Below are 26,032 nucleotides of genomic sequence, written 5' to 3'. Positions count from 1 at the left end.
CCCGGGCCCCCCAGGCCCCCCAGGACCCACCCCGAGGTAGGAAGAAGCCCCCCGGAGGGGCTGGGGGAGGGGGGCGGCCGAGGGAGGCGGCTGGAGCATCCTCACACCCGGGATAAACAAACTGAGGGGGAGGGGAGGGGGGATAACGGCCTCTTCCTCCGTTTTTCTTTTTTGGGATGGCATCGACTAAGCGCCGACTAGGTGCAAAGCACTGTTCTAAGCGCTTGTCGCCGTCCTGACCAGCCCTCGGCCTCTTCCATCCTACCTTTCTCATCTTGGAAGGCCCGGACGCTCCTCCTTCCCCCATCCCCCTTCTGATGGGTAGAAACAGGAGTTTCCCAGACGCCCCCGCCAAAAAAAAGACCCCCATGGTCCCCTCTGGAAAAAAAAAGCAGGGTTGGGGGGATGGGAGGCCCTCTGGGCCTTGGCTGGAGCCTCTGCGTTGATGGGTGGAGATTGGTTGGGGGGGAGATAGGGTCCTGGGGGTCCTGGGTGGGGAGGGGAGATAGGAGGGAGGGGAAGGGGCAAAGCTGCCGGTGGGGACCCCCTTCTTCTCCAAGAAAAGACCCCCTAAAAAGCAGGGTTGGGGGAATGAAAGGCTCTCTGGGCCCTGGCTGGAACCCCAGTAGTGATGGGTGGAGACTGCGGGGGAGAGATAGGGTCCTGGGGGTCCTGGCGGGGGGGAGATAGGAGGGAGGGGAGATAGGAGGGAGGGGAAGGGGGAAAGCTGCCGGTGGGGACCCCCTTCTTCCCCATAAAAAGACCCCCCTAAAGAGCAGGGTTGGAGGGATGGGAGGCTCTCTGGGCCCTGGCTGGAACCCCAGTAGTGATGGGTGGAGACTGGGGGGGAGAGATAGGGTCCTGGGGGGAGGGGAGATATAGGAGGGAGGGGAAGGGGCAAAGCTGCCGGTGGGGACCCCCTTCTTCTCCAAAAAAAGACCCCCTAAAAAGCAGGGTTGGAGGGATGGGAGGCTCTCTGGGCCCTGGCTGGAACCCCAGCAGTGATGGGTGGAGACTCGGGGGGAGAGATAGGGTGCTGGGGGGTGGGGAGGGGAGGGGAGATAGGAGGGAGGGGAAGGGGCAAAGCTGCCGGTGGGGACCCACTTCTCCAAAAAAAGACTCCCTAAAAAGCAGGGTTGGAAGGATGGGAGGCTCTCTGGGCCTTGGCTGGAACCCCAGCAGTGATGGGTGGAGACTGTCGGGGAGAGATAGGGACCTGGGGTTCCTGGGGGGTGGGGAGGGGAGGGGAGATAGGACGGAGGGGAAGGGGAAAAGCTACCGGTGGGGACCCCCTTCTTCTCCAAAAAAGACCCCCAGAAAAGCAGGGCTGGAGGAATGGGAGGCTCTCTGGGCCTTGGCTGGAGCCTCTGTGTTGATGGGTGGAGACTGGGGGGGAGAAATAGGGTCCTGGGGGTCCTGGGGGGGTGGGGAGGGGAGATAGGAGGGAGGGGAAGGGGCAAAGCTGCTGGTGGGGACCCTCTTCTTCTCCAAAAAAGACCCCCTAAAAAGCAGGGTTGGAGGGATGGAAGGCTCTCAGGGCCTTGGCTGGAACCCCAGCAGTGATGGGCGAAGACTCGGGGGGAGAGATAGGGTGCTGGGGGTCCTGGGGGTGGGGGGGGGGGAGATAGGAGGGAGGGGAAGGGGCAAAGCTGCCGGTGGGGACCCTCTTCTTCTCCAAAAAAGACCCCCTAAAAAGCAGGGTTGGAGGGATGGAAGGCTCTCAGGGCCTTGGCTGGAACCCCAGCAGTGATGGGTGAAGACTCGGGGGGAGAGATAGGGTGCTGGGGGTCCTGGGGGTGGGGAAGGGAGATAGGAGGGAGGGGAAGGGGCAAAGCTGCCGGTGGGGACCCCCTTCTCCAAAAAAAGACCCCCTAAAAAGCAGGGTTGGAGGGATGGAAGGCTCTCTGGGCCTTGGCTGGAGCCTCTGCGTTGATGGGTGGAGACTGGGTTGGGGGGGAGAAATAGGGTCCTGGGGGGTGGGGAGGGGAGATAGGAGGGAGGAGAAGGGGCAAAGCTGCCGGTGGGGACCCCTTCTTCTCCAAAAAAAGACCCCCTAAAAAGCAGGGTTGGAGGGATGGAAGGCTCTCTGGGCCTTGGCTGAAGCCTCTGCGTTGATGGGTGGAGACTGGGTTGGGGGGGAGAAATAGGGTCCTGGGGAGAGGGGAGATAGGAGGGAGGGGAAGGGGCCAAGCTGTTGGTGGGGACTCCCCTCTTCTCCATCTCCCTCTCCTCCCCCCCCTCGGGACTGGATCGGCTTGGGCGCAGACACAGAGGGCCCATTGTACCGCCTGGGGAGGGGCGGGGCCTCGGAGGACCACCCCGGGGGCCTGGGACTGGAAGGAGGATTGGGGGGGATGGGGCTGGTTTGGGGAGGAGAAGAGACCCTACTTTCTGGGATGGGGGTCCGGAGGGGAGACGATCAGGATTTGGGGTGGGGGAGATGGGGAGGGGCAGCAGGGAGGGTAAGGGCATCTGGAGCCTGCTGGGGGTCGGAGGGGAGAGGGTCCCGGGGCAGGACTGGGCAGCCAGACCCCGAAAATCTGTTCCCAGATGAGAGGGGGAGGGGGGAGCAGGGCCAGGGCCCGAGGGGAGAATGGGGGAGAGGCCTAGACTGTGCCACTCATCTGGAATGGAATCTATTCCCAGCTGGGAGGGTTGGAGTGGGGAGAAGCATTCATTCATTCAGTCGTATGTATTGAGCGCTTCCTGTGTGCAGAGCACTGGACTAAGCGCTTGGGAAGTCCAAGTTGGCAACATCTAGAGACGGGCCCTACCCAACAGCGGGCTCACAGTCTAGAAGAGCCAGCGAGCGCTGGGAGCCAGGACTCCTGGGGACGACGCTTGCCATGGTCTGTGCTTCTGTCCACTCCCAAGCGCTTAGTCCAGAGCGAGTGCTCACTAAAACCCACTGATTGTGGGGGTGAGGTGGGCTCCCTTCCCCAGGTTCCCTCAGCGTGGCCTGGGGAGGGCGGGGGTGGAAGCCTCCCCCCGACTTCCCGCCTCCTCTCCTCCATCTGGGAATTCAGGTGGTGGGGCCGGACTGGGACCATGACCAAAACCGACTCGGTGGCCGGGGTCCCTGAAGAGGAGAAGCCGCTGGCCCCGGCCCCACCGGACCCCCCGAGCCCCATCCTGGAGCGGAGACAGAAGCCTGTGGTGCACCCCTCGGCCCCGGCCCCCCTGCCCAAGGACTATGGTAACTACCCACCCTGCCCGTCCAAAGGATAACCCCTCAGACCCGCTGACCCCATCCTCTGGGTCACCAGGGCAACGGAACCGAGGCTCCCCTAGCCTGGCAGACCCAAGGAGAACCACTTAGAAGCACGGCCTCGTGGCCAGAGCTCGGGCCTAGGAGTCGGAAGACAGTGGGTTCTAATCCCAGCTCTGCTGTGTGACCTTGGACAAGTCACTTCCCTTCTCCCAGCTCTGCCACTTGTCTGCTGTGTGACCTTGGACAAGTCACTTCCCTTCTCTGGGCCTCGGTTTCCTCATCTGAAGAATGGGGGTTGAGACTGGGAGCCCCAGGTGGGACAGGGACTGTGTCCAACCCCATTCCCTTGTACCCACCCCAGCCCAGCCTGGCATCATCGTCATCATCAATCGTATTTATTGAGCGCTTACTATGTGCAGAGCACTGGACTAAGCAATCAATCGTATTTATTGAGCGCTTACTATGTGCAGAGCACTGGACTAAGCGCTTGGGAAGTACAAATTGGAACACAGTGAGTGCTTAATAATAATAATGATGATGGCTCTTATTAAGCACTGTTCTAAGCACTGGGGAGGTTACAAGGTGATCAGGTGGTCCCACGGTGGGGGGCTCACAGTCTTAATCCCCATTTTCCAGATGAGGTCACCGAGGCCCAGAGAAGTGAAGTGACTTGCCCAAAGTCACGCAGCTGACAATTGGCGGAGCTGGGATTTGAACCCATGACCTCTGACTCCAAAGCCTGGGCTCTTTCCACTTAGCCACGCTGCTTAACAAATACCAGAATTATTATTATTATTATTAGAGGAATCGGGATGTAGTCCAGAGATGGAATGAGATCTGGTCCTGGAGGCTGAGGAGACTCTTCCAAGGGGGTTGAAGCAGTATGGCCTATTATTAATATTATTATTATTAGTATTATTAGTATTATTATTAGTATTATTATCAGAGGAATCGGGATGTAGTCCAGAGATGGAATGAGATCACCAGATCTGGAGGGTTCCAGATCATTCCTCAACCTGGAGGCTGAGGAAACTCTTCCAAGGGGGTTGAGAAGCAGTATGGCCTAGTGGATAGAGCCCAGGCCTGGGAGTTAGTAGGACCTGGTTTCCAATCCTCACACTGCCCCTTTTCTGTTGTGCGATCTTGGACATGTCACTTCATTCCTCTGTGCCTCAGTTCCCTCATCTGTAAAATGGGGATTACGTCCATGAGCCCCATGTGGGACGTGGACGTTGTCCAACCTGACTTGTATCTACCCCACTGTTTAGTACAGTGTTTAGCACATAGTAAGCTCTTAACAAATGCTGTAATTATTAGTTGTAGTAGTAATCCAACCAACTTGTATCTACCCCAGTGTTTAGTACAGTGTTTAGCACATAGTAAGCTCTTAACAAATGCCGTAATTGTTATTAGTTGTAGTAGTAATTCAACCTGACCTGTATCTACCCCACTGTTTAGTACAGTGTTTAGCACATAGTAAGCTCTTAACAAATGCCGTAATCGTTATTAGTTGTAGTAGTAATCCAACCTGACTTGTATCTACCCCAGTGTTTAGTACAGTGTTTAGCACATAGTAAGCTCTTAACAAATGCCGTAATTGTTATTACTTGTGGTAGTAATCCAGCCTAATTTGTATCTACCCCAGTGTTTAGTACAGTGTTTAGCACATAGTAAGCTCTTAACAAATGCCATAATTGTTATTAGTTGTAGTATTAATCCAACCTGACTTGTATCTACCCCACTGTTTAGTACAGTGTTTAGCACATAGTAAGCTCTTCACAAATGCCGTAATTGTTATTAGTTGTAGTAGTAATCCAGCCTAACTTGTATCTACCCCAGTGTTTAGTACAGTGTTTAGCACATAGTAAGCTCTTCACAAATGCCGTAATTGTTATTAGTTGTAGTAGTAATCCAACCTGACTAACTTGTATCTACCCCAGTGTTTAGTACAGTGTTTAGCACATTGTAAGCTCTTAACAAATGCCGTAATTGTTATTAGTTGTAGTAGTAATCCAACCTGACTAACTTGTATCTACCCCAGTGTTTAGTACAGTGTTTAGCACATAGTAAGCTCTTAACAAATGCCGTAATTGTTATTAGTTGTAGTAGTAATCCAACCTAACTTGTATCTACCCCAGTGTTTAGTACAGTGTTTAGCACATAGTAAGCTCTTCACAAATGCCGTAATTGTTGTTAGTTGTAGTAGTAATCCAACCTAACTTGTATCTACCCCACTGTTTAGTACAGTGTTTAGCACATTGTAAGCTCTTAACAAATGCCGTAATTGTTATTAGTTGTGGTAGTAATCCAGCCTAACTTGTATCTACCCCAGTGTTTAGTACAGTGTTTAGCACATATTAAGCTCTTAACAAATGCCGTAATTGTTATTAGTTGTAGTAGTAATCCAACCTGACTTGTATCTACCCCGTTTAGTACAGTGTTTAGCACATTATAAGCTCTTAACAAATGCCGTAATTGTTATTAGTTGTAGTAGTAATCCAACCTAACTTGTATCTACCCCACTGTTTAGTACAGTGTTTAGCACATAGTAAGCTCTTAACAAATGCCGTAATTGTTATTAGTTGTAGTAGTAATCCAACCTAACTTGTATCTACCCCAGTGCTTAGTACAGTGTTTAGCACATAGTAAGCTCTTAAGAAGTGCTGTAATTGTTATTAGTTGTAGTAGTAATCCAACCTGACTAACTTGTATCTACCCCAGTGTTTAGTACAGTGTTTAGCACATAGTAAGCTCTTAACAAATACCGTAATTGTTATTAGTTGTAGAAGTAATCCAACCTAACTTGTATCTACCCCAGTGTTTAGTACAGTGTTTAGCACATAGTAAGCTCTTAACAAATGCCGTAATTGTTATTAGTTGTAGTAGTAAGAGTAGTACTGATCACAAATACCGTAGAAAAAATTTTGAGTAAGATCTGGTCCAGAAATTTGGAGGGTTCCAGTCTGAGGAGAGAGATTTTTGTCTGGGAACCAGGGCCATCCACCCTATGGGGAGGGTGAAATCAATCAATCAATCATCAATCGTATTTATTGAGCGCTTACTGTGTGCAGAGCACTGTACTAAGCACTTGGGAAGTCCAAGTTGGCAACATATAGAGACAGTCCCTACCCAACAGTGGGCTCACAGTCTAAAAGGGGGAGACAGAGAACAAAACCAAATCTACTAACAAAATAAAATAGAAATCATCATCATCATCATCATCATCAATCGTATTTATTGAGCGCTTACTATGTGCAGAGCACTGTACTAAGCGCTTGGGAAGTACAAATTGGCAACATCTAGAGACAGTCCCTACCCAACAGTGGGCTCACAGTCTAAAAGAGGGGGCCAAATCTCCTTGGGGAAACCAAGGCAGGCCAGGGTTGAGGGAAGCTGAGATTTAGGGGACAGACTGGATCGAGGGGGTGGGAAAGAGGGGGTGAGGAGGATCAGGTATTGGGAATCCAGCCTCTCCTGCCCCCGTTTCACGCCCCTGGCTTCTCCCCTGTCCCCTCCTCCCAGCGTTCACTTTCTTCGACCCCAACGACCCCGCCTGCCAGGAGATCCTGTTCGACCCGCAGACCACAGTGCCGGAGCTGTTCGCCATCATCCGCCAGTGGGTACCCCAGGTGCAGCACAAGATCGACGTCATTGGCAACGAGGTCAGGAGAGTCCGCCGGGGGCAAGGGAAGGGACGGACCACGAGGAAGTGGGCGATGGCTTGGGGGCCGGGTGGGGGCAGAGAGCACCCTGTGGGGCGGTGCCACCCATCCAGGACGCCCAGCTCCATGCCCGAGGCCGGCACCCACGCCAACCCACCCTCCCTCAAAGCCTTCCTGAAGGCCCATCTCCTCCAAGAGGCCTTCCCTGACTAAACCCTCCTTTCCTCTTCTCCCCCACTCCCTTCTGCGTCGCCCTGACTTGCTCCTTTTATTCATCTCCCCTCCCAGCCCCGCAGCACTTACGTCCTGATCTGTCATTCTATTTATTTTAATGTCTGTCTCCCCCCAGACCCAGACTGTAAACCCACTGTGGGCAGGGAATGTGTCTGTTATACTGTTATTTTGTCCTCTGTGCACACAGTAAGCGCTCAATAAATACGACTGACTGACTTACCTCCTTCCCTTCCCCACAGCACCTGTATATATGTATATATGCTTGTGCATGTTACTCTATTTATTTATTTATTTTACTTGTACCTATCTATTCTATTTATTTTATTTTGTTAGTATGTTTGGTTTTGTTCTCTGTCTCCCCCTTTTAGACTGTGAGCCCACTGTTGGGTAGGGACTGTCTCTATGTGTTGCCAATTTGTACTTCCCAAGCGCTTAGTACAGTGCTCTGCACATAGTAAGCGCTCAATAAATACGATTGATGATGATGATCTCCCCTCCCAGCCCCGCAGCACTTACGTCCAGATCTGTCATTCTATTTATTTTAATGTCTGTCTCCCCCCGGGCCCAGACTGTAAACCCACTATGGGCAGGGAATGTGTCTGTTATACTATTTTGTCCTCTGTGCACACAGTAAGCGCTCAATAAATACGACTGACTGACTTACCTCCTTCCCTTCCCCACAGCATCTGTATATATGTATATATGCTTGTGCATGTTTGTTACTCTATTTATTTATTTATTTTACTTGTACATATCTATTCTATTTATTTTATTTTGTTAGTATGTTTGGTTTTGTTCTCTGTCTCCCCCTTTTAGACTGTGAGCCCACTGTTGGGTAGGGACCGTCTCTAGATGTTGCCAACTTGGACTTCCCAAGCGCTTAGTCCAGTGCTCTGCACACAGTAAGCGCTCAATAAATACGATTGAGGATGATGATGATGATGATGACTGGGAGTCGGCAATCTCTGGATCCCGGGCCTCGCTCAGCCTCGGCAGGGGCGGGGAACTGGATTCCCTGTGGCCTCTCCCTCCCACCCCCGGCGTCGGGGAATTCCCTCCCCGGCTGGCTTTCCGCTTCGGCTTCCTAGCAACAACTCCTACTTAAACTGTGTGTCCCTTTTGGGACAAGGGACCGTGTCAGCCCTAATTAACGTGTCTCGACCCCAATGCTTAGAACAGTGAGCCCACTGTTGGGTAGGGACTGTCTCTAGATGTTGCCAACTTGGACTTCCCAAGCGCTTAGTCCAGCGCTCTGCACACAGTAAGCGCTCAATAAATACGATTGATTGATTGAATACAATAAAAAAACCCTCCCAAGTGGGCCACCACCACTCTCCCCCGCCAAACCCCCATGAAGGTTCAGGACACCTGAATTCCTGGAGGTTCACACCAGCTCACAATCCCAGCTCCCCGCTCCAGGACCCCAACTCCTTCCCCAGCCTCTGGGACCCTGTCTCAATCATCGATCAATTAATGGTATTTATTGAGTGCTTACCACGTGCAGAGCACTGTCCTAAGCACTTGGGAGAGTACAGTCCAGTCGAGTTGGTCGATAAGGTCCCTGCCCACAAGGAATTTACAGTGTAGAGAAGGAAACAGACATAAAAATAAATTACGGAGTGGGGACGCGGCAGAGTATAAAGACGTGGACATAAATCAAGGGCACCAAAATGTTTAAAGGGCCCAATCCTAAATGTCATAATAATCATTTATATTTATGATATTTGTTAAGCGCTTACTCGGGTGCCAACCACTGTTCTAAGCACTGGGGTAGATCAATCAATCAATCATTCCTATTTATTGAGAGTTTACTAAGCAGAGCACTGTACTAAGTGCTTGGGAGAGTACAATATAACAATATAACAGATCTATTCCCTGCCCACAAGGAATTTACAGTCTAGAGGGGTAGATATGAGGTTATTAGTTTGGACACAGCCCCTGCCCTGCATGGAGTTCACAGTCTTGGTAGGAGGGAGTGGGATTTAAAGAAGCAACGTGGCTCAGTGGAAAGAGCCCGGGCTTTGGAGTCAGAGGTCATGGGTTCAAATTCCAGCTCTGCCAGTTAGCTGTGTGAGTTTGGGCGAGTCACTTCACTTCTCTGTGCCTCAGTTCCCTCATCTGTCAAATGGGGATTAAAACTGTGAGCCCCCCGGGGGGCAACCTCATCACCTTGTCACCTTCCCAGCACTTAGTGCTTTGCGCATAGTAAGCACTTAATAAATGCCATTATTAGTAGTAGTACTATTATTCTCTGGGCCTCAGTTACCTCATCTGTAAAATGGGGATGAAGACTGTGAGCCCCACGTGGGACCACCTGATCACCTTGTAGCCTCCCCAGCACTTAGAACGGTGGTTTGCACGTAGCAAGCGCTTAATAAATGCCATCATCATTATTATTATTATTTAATCCTCATTTTACAGATGAGGAAACTGAGGCAAAGAGAAGTTAAGGGACTTGCCCAAGGTCACACAATAGACAAGTGGCAGAGCCGGGATTAGAGCCCGGGTCCTCTGGCGCTCAGGGTGATGCTCTTTCCACTAGACCCCACTGCTTCTCATCCCATCCCTCCCCTTAGCTCCATTCCCTAACCCTACACCAAGCAGGATCTCCCCGCTGTGGAGAGATCTCCATCAGCTTCCCCCACTCCCCATTCATCAGGAAGTCCTTCTGCTGGAGTCTACCCTCCATCCTTCTTGCTGCAGGCCTTCTCTTTCGGCCCCTCATCTTTGGGGGTGAAGCGGGATAGGTTCCCCTGCCACTTTAGATGACGCCCTGCCCCACCCAGGGGCCCTTCTCTGTCTTTTCTCTCTTCTTCTCCCCTTTCCTCTCTCAGTGTCACTCCTCTGTCTTGGGTTCCCGGGAATGGCCACCGTCGGGAAAGGGGGTGAGGGAGGTGGAAGAGCCCAGGTGACCCCCCTGCACCCCACAATTTTCCCTCCTAGATCCTGAAGCGCGGCTGCCACGTCAACGACCGGGATGGACTGACAGATATGACCCTTCTCCACTACGCCTGCAAGGCCGGGGCGCATGGCGTGGGTGAGCGGGGAACCCCCGGCGGGCAGAGAGAGGGGTTCTGAACCCGGAGCCCCACGCTAGATTCCTCAGTTTACCCCCCAACCCCGATCCCCCTTCCTGTCTGTCCCCTAAATCTCAGCTTCCCTCAACCCTGGCCTGCCTTGGTTTCCCCAAGATTTGGCCCACTCTTTTAGACTGTGAGCCCACTGTTGGGTAGGGACTGTCTCTATATGTTGCCAATTTGTACTTCCCAAGCGCTTAGTACAGCGCTCTGCACATAGTAAGCGCTCAATAAATACGATTGATAATGATTTGGGGGGGGGGGGCCGGGGGGGTCCCGTCCCAGGATCAATTTCTGGTGCAGGGAAGGTGTTAGGGGTGGAGGGTTCCTCACGAGGAAGGGTTTGTGTGTTGTGGTATTTGTTCAGCGCACTGTTGAGCGGCAACGTGGCTGAGTGTCCACGTGTTTTGTTGTCTGTCTCCCCCTTCTAGACTGTGAGCCCGTTGTTGCCAATTTGTACTTCCCAAGCGCTTAGTACAGTGCTCTGCACATAGTAAGCGCTCAATAAATACAATCGAATGACTGAATAGTGGAAAGAGCCCGGGCTTGGGAGTCAGAGGTCATGGGGTTCGAACCCCAGCTCTGCCACTTGCCAGCTGTGTGACCTTGGGGAAGTCACTTAACTTCTCTGGGCCTCAGTTGCCTCATCTGTAAAATGGGGATTAAGACTGTGAGCCCCAAGTGGGACATCCCGATGACCTTGTATCTCCCCCAGCGCTTAGAACAGCGCTTGGCGCATAGTAAGCGCTGAACAAATACCAACATTATTATTGTTAGCGGAAAGAGCCCGGACTTGGGAGTCGGAGGTCGTGGGTTCAAATCCCAGCTGTGTGACCTTGGGCAAGTCACTTGCCTTCGTTGTGCCCCAGTGACCCCATCTGTCAAATGGGGATGAGGACTGTGAGCCCCATGTGGGACAGCCTGATGACCTTGTATCTCCCCCAGCGTTTAGAACAGCACTTGGCACATAGTAAGCGCTGAACAAATACCAACATTATTATTGTTAGCAGAAAGAGCCCGGACTTGGGAGTCGGAGGTCATGGGTTCGAATCCCAGCTGTGTGACCTTGGGCAAGTCACTGCCTTCTCTGTGCCTCAGTGACCTCATCTGTCAAATGGGGATGAGGACTGTGAGCCCCATGTGGGACCTGATGCCCATGTATCTCCCCTGCGCTTCGAACAGTGCCCGGCACATAGTGAGCGCTGAACAAATACCAGCATTATTATCATTATTAAGCGCTGGGAGTAATCAGGTTGGACAGGCTCTCCGTCGCATTGGAGGGTGGGGGGCTGGGCCAGAGCTGGGGTGACCCTCCGTCCCTCCCGTCCCTGTCACCCTCAGGGGACCCGGTGGCGGCCGTGCGCCTGTCGCAGCAGCTGCTGGCCCTGGGGGTGGACGTGACCCTGCGCAGCCGCTGGACTAACATGAACGCTCTGCATTACGCCGCCTACTTCGACGTGCCGGACCTCATCCGCATCCTCCTCAAGAGCGCCCGGCCCCGCGGTGGGAGTCCCGGGGGACCGGACCCGTGGCCGGGAGCGGGGACAGGAGGAGACAGTCGGGGGGGTTAATGAGAATAATAATGGCATTTGTTAAGCGCTTACTATGTGCCAAGCACTGTTCTAAGCGCTGGGGAGGGATCCAAGGTGATCAGGCTCCCAGTCTTCATCCCCATTTTCCAGAGGAGGGAACTGAGGCCCAGAGAAGTGGACTTGCCCAAAGTCACACGGCAGACAGGTGGCGGAGCGGGATTAGAACCCACAACTTATGACTCTCAAGCCTGGGCTCTTTCCGCTGCTTCTTTAAGGGCCGGGGGGCGGCCTGGCCGGTGCTGGGGGGGGTCCGCAGGGCGGCTGGGGGCTGATGCCCACCCCCCCACCCCGCTTCCACGCCCCCTCCCCACTCTCCCCAGTGGTGAACTCCACCTGCAGCGACTTCAACCACGGCACCGCCCTGCACATCGCCGCCTCCAACCTCTGCCTGGGGGCCGCCAAGTGTCTGCTGGAGCACGGAGCCAACCCTGCCCTCAGGGTGAGCCGGGGGCCAGCGGGCGGGCAGAGGGGCCAGCGGCCAGAGGGCCGGAGGGCTAGCAGGAAGAGGGGCAGGGGCGAGCGGGCAGAGGATGGGTGAGCAGGGAGAGGGACAAGTGGGGAGGAACTGGGGTGGACAAAGTGGGGTTAGGGGCTAGCAGAGAGGGGCAGGGGGCTAGGGCTAGCAGGAAGAGGGGCAGGGGCGAGCGGGCAGAGGTTGGGTGAGTAGGGAGAGGGACAAGTGGGGAGGAACTGGGATGGACAAAGGGGTTGGGGCTAGCAGAGAGGGGCAGGGGGCTAGGGCTAGCAGGAAGAGGGGCAGGGGTGAGCGGGCAGAGGATGGGTGAGTAGGGAGAGGGACAAGTGGGGAGGAACTGGGGTGGACAAAGGGGTTAGGGGCCAGCAGAGAGGGGCAGGGGGCTAGGGCTAGCAGGAAGAAGGGCAGGGGCGAGCGGGCAGAGGATGGGTGAGTAGGGAGAGGGACAAGTGGGGAGGAACTGGGGTGGACAAAGGGGTTAAGGGCCAGCAGAGAGGGGCAGGGGGCTAGGGCTAGCAGGAAGAGGGGCAGGGGCGAGTGGGCAGAGGATGGGTGAGTAGGGAGAGGGACAAGTGGGGAGGAACTGGGATGGACAAAGGGGTTGGGGCTAGCAGAGAGGGGCAGGGGGCTAGGGCTAGCAGGAAGAGGGGCAGGGGCGAGCGGGCAGAGGTTGGGTGAGTAGAGAGAGGGACAAGTGGGGAGGAACTGGGGTGGACAAAGGGGTTAAGGGCCAGCAGAGAGGGGCAGGGGGCTAGGGCTAGCAGGAAGAGGGGCAGGGGCGAGCGGGCAGAGGATGGGTGAGTAGGGAGAGGGACAAGTGGGGAGGAACCGGGATGGACAAAGAGGGGTTAGGGGCTAGCAGAGAGGGGCAGGGGCTAGGGCTAGCAGGAAGAGGGGCAGGGGCGAGCGGGCAGAGGTTGGGTGAGTAGAGAGAGGGACAAGTGGGGAGGAACTGGGGTGGACAAAGAGGGGTTGGGGGCTAGCAGAGAGGGGCAGGGGGCTAGGGCCACCAACAAGAAGGGAGGGGGCAGGGGCGAGTGGGAAGGACTAGCAGGGAGGGGCAGGGGGCGAGCGGGGAAGGACGAGTTGGACAGCAGGGACTCCAAGATTCGTGGAGCAGTGACCGCCCCCGGGTCCGGTGGCACTGCCCCGCGGCTCACCCCTCCCTCCGCCGCCCCTCTCCCCGGTCCCGCAGAACAGTAAGGGGCAGGTGCCGGCCGACGTGGTGCCCGACCCCATGGACATGACGCTGGACAAGGCGGAGGCCGCCATGGTGGCCAAGGAGCTGCGGACACTGCTGCAGGAGGCCGTGCCCCTCAGCTGCGCCCTGCCCCGGGTCACGCTGCCCAACTACGATAACATCCCCGGGAACCTGATGCTCAGCGCTCTGGGCCTAAGGCTGGGGGACCGCGTGCTGGTGGACGGACAGAAGGTGGGCACGATCGTGGCCGGGGGGCAGACACCCGCGGTCCAGGGCTCGGGCCTGCGAAGGGGAAAACACGGGGACTACTGTTCATCCGATCGTATTTATCGACAGCTTCCTGGGTGTGGTACACTGTACTAAGCGCTTGGGAGAGGACAATACAACAATAACCACGGATGCTAACTCCGTTATCCTCCTAAAAGTGCTTAGTGGGGTGCTCAGCACACAAGAGGCAGCATGCATAATGGACAGACCACTTGCCTGGGAGTCAACAAGTCATGGGTTCTAATCCCGGCTCCGCCACTTGTCTGCTGCGTGACCTTGGGCAAGTCACTTCACTTCTTTGGGCCTCAGTTAGCTCAACTGTAAAATGGGGATTAAAACTGTGACCCCCTCCTTGGGACAACCTGATTACCTGTATCTATCCCAGAGCTTAGAGCAGTGCTCGGCACATATTAAGATCTTAACAAATTCCATAATAATAATAATAATCCTTGCTCTGCCACTTTGCTGTGTGACATTGGGCAAGGTACTTCACTTCTCTGGGCCTCAGTTAGCTCAACTGTAAAATGGGGATTAAAACTGTGACCCCCTCCTTGGAACCACCTGATTACCTGTATCTACCCCAGAGCTTAGAACAGTGCTCGGCACATATTAAGAACTTAGCAAATACTGTAATAATAATAATAATCTTTGCTCTGCCACTTTGCTGTGTGACCTTGGGCAAGTCACTTCACTTCTCTGGGCCTCAGTTAGCTCAACTGTAAAATGGGGATTAAAACTGTGACCCCCTCCTTGGGAAAACCTGATTACCTGTATCTACCCCAGAGCTTAGAATAGTGCTCAGCACATATTAAGAACTTAACAAATACCGTAATAATAATAATAATCCTCGCTCTGCCACTTTGCCGTGTGACCTTGGGCAAGTCACTTCACTTCTCTGGGCCTCAGTTACCTCATTTGTAAAGTGGGGGTTGAGACGATGAACTCTACATGGGCTGAATCCACCCCAGTGCTTAGTATGGTGCCTGGTACATAACAAATACCGCAATTATTATTATTATTATTATGACAAGAGATGCTTAATCGATCCTGCTTATTGAGTGTGAATTCCCCACCCGCCCCCACCTCTCGCCCAGGCTGGGACCCTGCGGTTCTGTGGCACCACAGAGTTCGCCAGTGGCCAGTGGGTGGGCGTGGAGCTGGACGAACCCGAGGGCAAGAATGATGGCAGCGTTGGGGGCATCCGCTACTTCAACTGCCCCCCCAAGCAGGGTGAGTTGGGATAGTGGGGGGAAGGAATGTCATTCATTCCCTGTCCCAAAACAGTACCGCTTGCTGCCCCAAATTGGACCATGCACTGTTCCAAACTGGTACTATTTCCCGTTCCAGACGGGCACCACTTCCTGTACCAAACTAGGGCATTTCCTGACCCGAACCAGGACACTCCTGACCCAAACCAGGACACATCCTGACCCAAACCAGGACTATTTCCTGTCCTGAACTGGTTCCACTTCCTGTTCCAAGCTGGTGCCACTTCCTGTCCCAAACCAGTACCAGTTCCTGCCCTAAACCAGCACCCCTACTGGACCCAAACTGGGACCACCTCCTGTCCCAAACTGGACCCAAACCAGGACCACCTCCTATCCCAAACTGGACAGGACCACCTCCTGTCCCAAACTGGACCCAAACCAGGACCACCTCCTGTCCCAAATTGGCACGACTTCCTGTCTCAAACCAGTTCCATTTCCTGTCTTATACCAGTAGCCCTACCCACCCCAAACCATTACCACTTCCTGTCCCAAACTGGTAGCCATCTAGACCCAAGCTGGCAATACCCTTTCCCTAACCGTCTCTGAGACGGTCACAGTGGGTCAGGCCTAGGTTGGACAACCGGTGACTCGTGACACCGGCCAAGCATCTGTCCCCAACTCCTCAGCCTCTGTTCTCATCCTCCCCAGCGCTTAGAACAGTGCTTTGCACATAGGAAGCGCTTAATAAATGCCATCATTATTACAAGGGCCCACTCCCACCCCGACGCCTCCACCAGCCAAGGGGTCAGGAAGACAATCCTGAGGTCGGGCCGATCCCCGGAGGAGCCGGGTTCTGTCCCGGGCAGCCCCCTTCCCCGTCCGTCCTTCCTCCCTCCCTCCCCGCCGCCCCTCAGGAAGCAGTCGCTGCCCTGTTCCCTACAGGTATATTCGCATCCGTGTCCAAGATCTCCAAGGTGATGACGGATGTCACGCCATCCTCAGTCACCTCCACCCCCCGCACTCCGCGGATGGACTTCTCTCGGGTTACGGGCAAAGGCCGCAAGGACAAGAAAGGTCAGTGTGGGAGGGGGCCGGCATCATCCGAGCCCCCCCACAGCTGCGAGTCGAGGACCCTGGTCTTTGGCCTCCCACCTCCCTCCTCAGTGGCCCCGGGGATCCTGCCCTCCCCCGTTCTGACGATCTTGACGCCCGTCTCCATGTTTTGTTTTGTCATCCGTCTCCCCCTTCTAGACTGTGAGCCCCTTGTTGGGTAGGGATCATCTCTATCTGTCGCCGACTTGTACTTCCCAAGCGCTTCATCCAGTGCTCTGCACACAGTAAGCGCTCAATAAATACGATTGAATGAATGAATGCAGGGACTGGGAGGCGGGAGAGCGCGGATGCCCGGGTTCGCTCACGATTGAGAATGAGTGTGGCCTAGTGAGCATGGGCCTGGGCATCAGAAAGACCTGGGTTCTAATCCCATCTCTGCCACTTGTTGGCTGTGTGACGTCGGGCAATTCCCTCCACTTCTCTGGGCCTCAGTTTCTTCATCCTGACCTCCTCCAGGAGGCCTTCCCAGACTGAGCCCCTTCCTTCCTCTCCCCCTCGTCCCCCTCTCCATCCCCCCATCTTACCTCCTTCCCTTCCCCACAGCACCCGTATATATGTATATACGTTTGTACATATTTATTACTCTATTTTACTTGTACCTATCTATTCTATTTATTTTATTTTGTTAGTATGTTTGGTTTTGTTCTCTGTCTCCCCCTTCTAGACCGTGAGCCCACTGTTGGGTAGGGACTGTCTCTATATGTTGCCAACTTGGACTTCCCAAGCGCTTAGTACAGTGCTCTGCACACAGTAAGCGCTCAATAAATACGGCTGATTGATTGATCTGTAAAGTAGAGATTGAGACTCAGTGCCCCATGTGGGACGGGGACTGTGTCCGACCTGATTAGCTTGTATCCACCCCGGGGCTTAGTGCAGTGCCTGGCACATAGTAAGCGCTTAACAAATACCATATATTATTATTATTATTGATGGATTGATGGAGCCGGCTCTGCCTCGCTGTCCCCTTAAAGCAGTCAAGAAGAAGTCCCCCTCGGTGGGCAGCCTGGATCGTGACGGGGTGAAGATCGAACTGGGGGAGCAGGTTCTGGTGGCGGGACAGAAGCAGGGAGTCATCCGCTTCTACGGCAAGACCGACTTCGCTCCCGGTGAGTTGGGGCCGGGGGGGTCAGAGGTCGGGATCTGGTGGGGGGACGGGGTGCCCTGACTCCGGCCCCCCCGTCCCCGCCAGGTTACTGGTTCGGCATCGAGCTGGACCGGCCGACGGGCAAGCACGACGGCTCCGTCTTCGGCGTCCGCTACTTCACCTGCCCCCCGAAGCACGGAGTCTTCGCCCCCGCCTCGCGCGTGCAGAGGTGAAGGGGAGGCGTTGGGGTCGGGGAAGAAGGCGGCGGGCGGTGGGGGGGGGGTCCCCTTCCCAGCCAGTGGTTTAGGGACACCGGGGTTATCGATCAATCAATCGATCGATGGTATTTTTTGAACACTAAGCGCTTGGGAGAGCACGATGAAAGAGAGTCGGTAGACACTTTCCATGCCCTCAAGGAGCTTACAGTCTAAAGGAGGAGCTCGCTTCTGGCTCTGAGGCCCCGTCTTTCAGCACTCCCTCTCAGCTTCCCTCTGACCCTGTCCCCCTCCTGGGAACTCTCTCTTTCTCTCTCTTTCTTCTGTGACGCCACCGCTGTCCTCAGCATCCTCCCTCCCCTGAGGGTCGCCTGTCCCCTTGTCTCCCTGCAGGCTCGGCGGCCCCAAAGACCCCCAGAGCGACGGTGCATTGGCGAAAAAAGTCCATCAAGTCACCAGTACGTGCCCCCCACAATGACCCAGGGGACAGGAAGGGCTGCTGCATCCGTTCCTCTCTGACTTTCCCCCCCACCCCAAATTCTCTCCCTCCTTCCAGTTACCCCCACCTCGTCCCAGGGTTACTTCCACCAACACCTGGTAACCCCTGCCTCCTTTCATTCATTCAGTCGTATTTATTGAGCGCTTACTGTGTGCCGAGCCCTGGACTAAGCACTTGGGAGAGTACAACAATAAGGGAAGCAGCGTGGCTCAGTGGGAAGAGCCCGGGCTTTGGAGTCAGAGGTCGTGGGCTCAAATCCCGGCTCCGCCACTTGTCAGCTGTGTGACTTTGGGCAAGTCACTTCGCTTCCCTGGGCCTCAGTTCCCTCATCTGGAAAATGGGGGTGAAGACTGGGAGCCCCACGTGGGACAAACTGATTACCTTGTATCTCCCCCAGCGCTTAGAACAGCGCTTTGCACATAGTAAGCGCTTACCAAATACCAACATTATTATTGTTAAACAGAAACACTCCCTGCCCACAGTGAGCTTATGGTCTGCAGGGACGGGGAGACGGACATTTATAGAAATAAAATAAATTCAAGATGTGTATATAAATGCTGTGGGGCTGGGAGGGGGGGAAAGAACAAAGGAAGCGAGTCAGAAAGGAGTGGAAGAAGAAGAAGGGGGGGAGGCTTAGTCAGGGAAGGCCTCCTGGAGGAGATGGCCTCCCGTTTCCATCTCCCGCTACAGTCCAGGAGGAGCATATGTGTAGGCCAGGGAGATGCAGGGGGGGAGGCACCACTGACACCCCATCTCCCTCGCAGTGACGCAGCCAAAACGCAACTTCACTGCCGTCCGCACCCCGAAGGACATCACGTCGGAAAACTCGATCTCCAGGTACAGCTCGGCCCCGGCTCCCACCCCCATCTCCTGGTCTGCCCTTCACCCAGGGAATCAATCAATCAATCGTATTTATTGAGCACTTACTGTGTGCAGAGCACTGTACTAAGCGCTTGGGAAGTCCAAGTTGGCAACATCTAGAGACGGTCCCTACCCAACAGTGGGCTCACAGTCTAGAAGAATGGGCTCAAGCATCACAGCCTAGTAGCGAGAGCTTGGGCGCCAGAGGTTGTGGGTTCTAATCCCAGCTCTGCCACTTGCCTGCTGTGTGACCTTGGGCAAGTCACTTAACTCCTCTGGGCCTCGGTTACCTCATCGGCCAAATGGGGATGAAGACAGCGAGCCCCACGTGGGACAGGGACTGTGGCCAACCTGATGACCTCGTAACTACCCCAGCGCTTAGAACCGCGCTTGGCACCTAGAGAAGCAGCGTGGCTCAGCGGAAAGAGCCCGGGCTTGGGAGTCAGAGGGCGTGGGTTCTAATCCCGGCTCCGCTACGTGTCTGCCGTGTGACCTTGGGCAAGTCACTTCTCTGAGCGTCAGTTCCCTCCTCTGGAAGATGGGGATGAAGACCGTGAGCCCCACGTGGGACTGCCTGATCACCTCGTATCCCCCCCAGCGCTCAGAACAGTGCTCGGCACACAGTAAGCGCTTAACAAATGCCGTCATTATTATTATTAAGCGCTTACTATGTGCCAAGCGCTTGCATTCAATCGTATTTATTGAGCGCTTACTGTGTGCAGAGCACTTAGCAAATAGCATTATTATTATTATCCCAAGACTTGACGTTCCCCTTTCAACAAGCTTCAGATCTACCCCCAGGCTACCTCTCCCCGAGTCCCACCCCACCTTCGATTTCCGGGGGGCTCCTTCTGGGGGTCCCTGTTTTGTAGGGGGCAACAGAAGTCCTTTTCTTCCTGGCCCCAGGGAGAGGATCCAGATGGTCCCAGCCCATTCGAGCCCCCAGCTGACCCCTCCCCTGTCCACCTCTCTCCCCAGGTTGCTCTTCTGCTGCTGGTTCCCGTGGATGTTGAGAGCAGAGATGCAGTCTTAAACGGACCCCCAAACCTCCCGGGCCACCCCACAATGTGTCTCCCCCCCTAGAGCAGGTGCCCCTCTTCCCCGTGGCCCCTCCCACCCCCCCCAGAAAAAAAAATGTCTGGATATTTCATTCTTGCTCTTTTAGAGAAATGTCTATTTTTAAAAATAACGGTCTCTCCCTTCCCCCTTCACCGGGAGCCCCAGTCGGAACTGGGCTGCCCCCCTCCTTCTCCCTGCCCCGCTGAAGGGGCAGGGGAAGGGCGGAGGGGCAGGAATCCTGGCTCCCAAGTCTTCCCAACACCTGCCCATCCAAGCCTCTCCTCCCGGGGGGCCGTGGACAGGGCCGTGAGAGGCCCCTCTCACGCAGTCATCGCCCACTCGCTGTCAATTGGGGTGGGATGTCAGAGGACTGACAACCTGGGGGGACCCTGGACACCCTCTCTTCCACCCCGATTCCAGAGCCCCCCCCAAAATCAGGGCCCTGTGGAGGGGGTGGCTTGTGTCCCAAGTTCTCTCCAGACTCAGCGTACCCTTGTTGGTCCATGGGGGTGGAGACCTGGGGTCGGGGAGAGGGGTCTCCCCAAGCCCCGTTTCCTCTTTCTCCGCCTCTAACGTATTCTGAGGTCCCCTCCTCTCCTCTCCCCCCCCTTTTTTTTATTCTCTCGATCCGAGTTACGTTGTTCGGTGAGTGCATTGCTGCTCTGGCCCCTTCCACCACTCTGAGCGCCCCCGCATGCCCCCCAGCCCGCGGCCCCCCACTCTCCAGAAACAGCATGACAAGAACAGTCTGTCTCTCCGCTTCTCACCTCCCAAGCATTAATAAAGAGTGTTTCTATGTGCACCGGACTCCCGTCGTTGCTGCAATCCCACCCTGCTGCCTTCTGGGGTCGTCCCTGAAGGACCTGGGTTCTAATCCCGGCTCTGCCACTTGGCTGCTGTGTGACCCTGGGCGAGTCACTTAACGTCTCTGGGCCTCGGTTACCTCGACTGCAAAATGGGCTTTGAGACCGGGAGCCCCAAGTGGGACAGGGACCGTGTCCAACCTGATCAGCTTGTATCTACCCCGGCGCTTAGAGCAGGCGCTCGACACATAGTAGGAGCTTAACAAATACCACCATCATCGTCATCATCCCAACCCTCCCCGTGTCTCGGTTCTCCAGCCCGCCAGGATGGGGGGAGTCCACTCTGCAGAACGGTCTCCGGGAGAAGAGACGGCCTCTCTTTCTCCCTCTCAATCCTGTGTTTCCCCACTTCACCTTCATCATCATCAATCATATTTATTGAGCGCTTACTGTGAGCAGAGCACTGTACTAAGCGCTTGGGAAGTCCAAGTTGGCAACATATCAGGAAGTTCTACCTCAGCTCTAACCTCCATTCCTCTTCCCGCAGCCTCCCCCCTTTCCTTCTCCGCCACGTGGCATTAGGAACTGATGGATTCTTCCTCGCCTGGAGGATTCCCCCGCCTTCAGATCCCTCATTTTTAAGTTCCTGGCCCTCAGAAAGCCCTATGGAAGTTTGAACTTGTGTCAATCAGTGGTAATCAATGAGTTCAGTTGACATAAGTTCAATTTGTACTTCCCAAGCGCTCAGTACAGTGCTCTGCACATAGTAAGCACTCAATAAATACGATTGATTGATTGATTGATTGATGAGTGCCTGTTTGCAGAGCAGAGAGAGTCACCATAAAGCGAGAAGGCGTGATCCTCGCCCTGCAGGATTTTCTAATCAATCAATCGTATTTATTGAGCGCTTACTGGGTGCAGAGCACCGTACTAAGTAGTTGGGAGCGGACACTATAATCAATCGCATTTTTTGAGCATTTACTATGTGCAGTGTCCTATGTACGTGGGAGAGTCCAAGGCAACGGAATTAGTAGACACATTTTCTCCCCGTAGGAGTTTACAATCTAGAGGGAGGTTGGTAGTCACGTTCCCTGCCCACGATGAGTTTAAAGTCTAGGGACTAAAGTTTATAATCTAGCAAGGGAGACGCGCCCTGAGATAATTTACGGATAGAAAGCAGCAGCATGGCCCAGCGGATAGAGCCCGGGCCCGCGAGTCAGGAGGACCCGAGTTCTAATCCCAGCTCCGCCATTTGTCTGCTGGGTGACCTCAGGCAAGTCCCTTTACTTCTCTGTGCCTCAGTTACCTCATCTGTAAAATGGGGGTGAAGGCTGTGAGCTCTAGGTGGGACAGGGACTGAGTCCAACCTGATTAGCTCGTATCTACCCCAGCGTTTATTTCAGTGCCTGGCACAAAATAAGTGTTAAACAAATACCATTAAAAAAAAAAGGAGGAGAGTGGATATTTAAATGAATGACCCCTTAAGAGATAGAACATGTACCAAAGTCCTGCAGGTGACTGAGGGAAGAAGAAGATGGGATATTTAAGTGAATGACCCCTTAAGAGATAGAACATGTACCAAAGTCCTGCAGGTGACTGAGGGAAGAAGCAGCTGGGATGGTAGTTGAAAGGATAAATCACTTAAATACATATCCTCAAATTATATACTATAAATTATTTCTCTTACCGTCCAACCTGTGTCCAACCTAATTGACTTGTGTCTATCCTAGAGCTTAGAACAGCATTCGACACGTAATGAGCGCTTAAAAAATACCATATAAAAAAAGTCTGTCTCCCCCTCTAGACTGTAAGCTCACTGTAGGTGGGGACCGTCTCTATAGGTTGCCAACTTGGACTTCCCAAGCGCTTAGTACAGTGCCCTGCACACAGTAAGCGCTCAATAAATACGATTGATTGATTGAATGTGTCTGCCAATTATGTGGTATCGTACTTTCCCAAGCGCACTCTCTTACGCACAGTGCCCTGCACATAGTAACTGCCCGATAAATGCCGTTGAGGAGGAGGATGATAAATCCGTGGAAAGGAGAAATGAATCAGGAAAGGCCTCCTGGAGTAGCTGGGCTTTCAGAAAGGCTTTGAAGACGAAGACTGTTGTGGTTTGTCGTCTGTGATAGTTCTCGTAGGAGGAAGAGAGTGAGCGAGGCACTATAAGTAGTTTAGCGTGAGGGAAACAAAAATTGAGAGCACAGCAAGAGAGGAGAGCTTCTGTTCATTTCTGCTCACTGCCCACCTCTCACTCACATTCATTTATTCGATCGTATTTATTGAGCACCTACTGTGTGCAGAGCACTACACTAAGCAGTTGGGAGAGCACAATACTACAATAAACAGATACATTCCCTACCCACAAAGAGTTTACAGTCTTGCGGGGGTAGACAGACATCAATACATATAAATAAATACCTAATAATAATAATAATGACATTTATTAAGCACTTACTATGAGCAGAGCACTGTTCGAAGCGCTGGGGAGGTTACAAGGTGAACAGGTTGTCCCACTGGGGGGGCTCACAGTCTTCATCCCCATTTTCCAGGTGAGGGAACTGAGGCCCAGAAAAGTGACTTGCCCAAAGTCACACAGCTGACAATTGGCGAAGCCGGGATTTGAACCCATGACCTCTGACTCCAGATCAATCAATCAATCAATCGTATTTATTGAGCGCTTACTGTGTGCAGAGCACTGTACTAAGTGCTTGGGAAGTACAAGTTGGCAACATATAGAGACAGTCCCCACCTAACAGTGGGCTCACAGTCTAAAAGGGGGAGACAGAGAACAAAACCAAACATACTAACAAAATAAAATAAATAGAATAGATTTGTACAAGTAAAATAGAGTAATAAATATGTACAAACATGGCTCTTTCCACCGAACCACGCTGCTTCTCTACGGGTATATGGACATAAGTGTTGGGGGGCTGGCGCGGGGGAGAGAAGAGAAGAAGCAAGTCGGGGCGACGCAGAAGGGAATGGGAGAAGAGGAAAGTGGGGGCTTAGTCTGGGAAGGCCTTTTGGAGGAGATGTCACATCTAGCCTCTGGCCTGGAATGCCCTCCCTCTTCAAATCCCCTCCCCACAGCACCTGTATATATGTTTGTACATATTTATTACTCTATTTATTTTACTTGTACCTATTTATGCCATTTATTTTATTTTGTTAATCTGTTTTGTTGTCCGTCTCCCCCTTCTGGGCTGGGAGCCTGTTGGTGGGTAGGGACCATCTCTATATGTTGCCAACTTGGACTTCCCAAGCGCTTAGCACAGTGCTCTGCACCCAGTAAGCGCTCAATAAATATGAATGAATGAATGAAGGTAATCAGGTTGCCCCACGTGGGGGGGGGGGGGGGGGGGGGGCCTCCCAGTCTTCATCCCTATTTTCCAGATGAGGGAACTGAGGCCCAGAGAAGTGAAGCGACTCGCCCAAAGTCACCCAGCCGACGAGAGCTCACCTCCTCCAGGAGGCCTTCCCAGACTGATCCCCTTCTTTCCTCTCCCCCTCGTCCCCCTTTCCATCCCCCCGTCTTACCTCCTTCCCTTCCCCACAGCACCTGTATATATGTATATACGGTTGCACATATTTATTACTCATTTATTTATTTATTTATTTATTCATTTATTTTACTTGTACATTTCTATCCTACTTATTTTATTTTGTTGGTATGTTTGGTTTTGTTCTCTGTCTCCCCCTTTTAGACTGTGAGCCCACTGTTGGGTAGGGACTGTCTCTATGTGATGCCAATTTGTACTTCCCAAGCGCTTAGTACAGTGCTCTGCACATAGTAAGCGCTCAATAAATACGATTGATTGATTGATTGATTGATTGATTGGCGGAGCCGGAATTCGAACCCATGACCTCTGACTCGAAAGCCAGGGCTCTTTCCACTGAGCCACGCCGCTCCTGGATCTGAGGGAGGAGGAGGGAAGGGAGGGGATTGGAGGGAGAAAGGCAACGTCCCGCCTCCGCCGCCTTCCCAGTGGCTGGCCCGAGACCCGCCTCTTGCCGCCCATTGGTCTGCCTGCGGGGGCCAGGGCACAGTCTCGATTTCTATTGGACGACAGGGCTGTCACTCCTGGGCGAACCCCGGAAGTGACTCAGCGCCGTGGCCCAGGTGAGACATGGCGGCTCCTGCCCGCCCCCCTGTGGTGGGAGGCGGGGGTGAAACGGGGGAGGGGAGGGGACCAATTGGCCTACAGACCGAATCGGGGTTGAGGGACGATGATAATAATAATGATAATAATAATGATAATATTATTAATAATAATAATAACTTGATCCAAGCTGTTCATTCATTCATTCATTCAATCGTATTTATTGAGCGCAGACCGAACTGGGGTGGAGGGACGATGGCTTGATTCTAATAATAATGATAATAAATAATAATAATAATAGCTTGATCCAAGCTGTTCATTCATTCAATCGTATTTATTGATTGAGCGCAGACCGAACCGGGGTGGAGGGACGATGGCTTGATTCTAATAACAATGATAATAATAAATAATAATAATAATAATAGCTTGATCCAAGCTGTTCATTCATTCAATCATATTTATTGATTGAGCGCAGACCGAACCGGGGTGGAGGGACGATGGCTTGATTCTAATAATAATGATAATAATAAATAATAATAATAGCTTGATCCAAGCTGTTCGTTCATTCAATCGTATTTATTGATTGAGCGCAGACCGAACCGGGGTGGAGGGACGATGGCTTGATTCTAATAATAATGATAATAATAAATAATAATAATAGCTTGATCCAAGCTGTTCATTCATTCAATCGTATTTACTGAGCGCAGACCGAACCGGGGTTGAGGGATGGTGGCTTGATTCTAATAATAATGATAATAATAAATAATAATAATAGCTTGATCCAAGCTGTTCATTCATTCAATCGTATTTATTGATTGAGCGCAGACCGAACCGGGGTGGAGGGACGATGGCTTGATTCTAATAATAATGATGATAATAATAATAATAATAATAGCTTGATCCAAGCTGTTCGTTCATTCAGTCGTATTTACTGAGCGCAGACCGAACCGGGGTTGAGGGACGATGGCTTGATTCTAATAATAATGATAATAATAAATAATAATAATAGCTTGATCCAAGCTGTTCATTCATTCAATCGTATTTATTGATTGAGCGCAGACCGAACCGGGGTGGAGGGACGATGGCTTGATTCTAATAATAATGATAATAATAAATAATAATAATAGCTTGATCCAAGCTGTTCATTCATTCAATCGTATTTACTGAGCGCAGACCGAACCGGGGTTGAGGGACGGTGGCTTGATTCTAATAATAATGATAATAATAAATAATAATAATAATAATGGCTTGATCCAAGCTGTTCATTCATTCAATCATACTTATTGATTGAGCGCAGACCGAACCGGGGTGGAGGGACGATGGCTTGATTCTAATAATAATGATAATAATAAATAATAATAATAG

At 52.9% G+C, this 26,032-nt stretch overlaps 1 protein-coding gene across 2 annotated transcripts; it reads left to right on the top strand.

Moving 5' to 3' along the window:
• CLIP3 (CAP-Gly domain containing linker protein 3) lies at positions 1–20,558 on the top strand. 2 transcript variants are annotated; one of them, XM_038767133.1, is made up of 14 exons: positions 1–36; positions 3,027–3,196; positions 6,734–6,873; positions 10,051–10,144; positions 11,526–11,687; positions 12,097–12,215; positions 13,447–13,683; positions 14,814–14,949; positions 15,870–16,001; positions 17,015–17,146; positions 17,230–17,353; positions 17,733–17,797; positions 18,603–18,675; positions 19,678–20,558. In XM_038767133.1, exons 2-14 carry the CDS (start codon positions 3,049–3,051, stop codon positions 19,730–19,732), a joined length of 1,617 nt encoding a protein of 538 aa, XP_038623061.1. In that variant the 5' UTR covers positions 1–36; positions 3,027–3,048; the 3' UTR covers positions 19,733–20,558. The 2 variants fall into 2 exon arrangements, with proteins under 2 accessions (XP_038623061.1, XP_038623060.1); XM_038767132.1 differs by having other exon boundaries at positions 17,012–17,146.
• Positions 20,559–26,032: the final 5,474 nt, after the last annotated feature.

Source organism: Tachyglossus aculeatus, chromosome 26 (genome assembly GCF_015852505.1).
Source record: "Tachyglossus aculeatus isolate mTacAcu1 chromosome 26, mTacAcu1.pri, whole genome shotgun sequence".
In the NCBI taxonomy this organism is placed as follows: Eukaryota; Metazoa; Chordata; class Mammalia; order Monotremata; family Tachyglossidae; genus Tachyglossus; species Tachyglossus aculeatus.
Note: the sequence above shows the minus strand (reverse complement) of the source record. Positions and strands in the feature narration are given on the sequence as shown.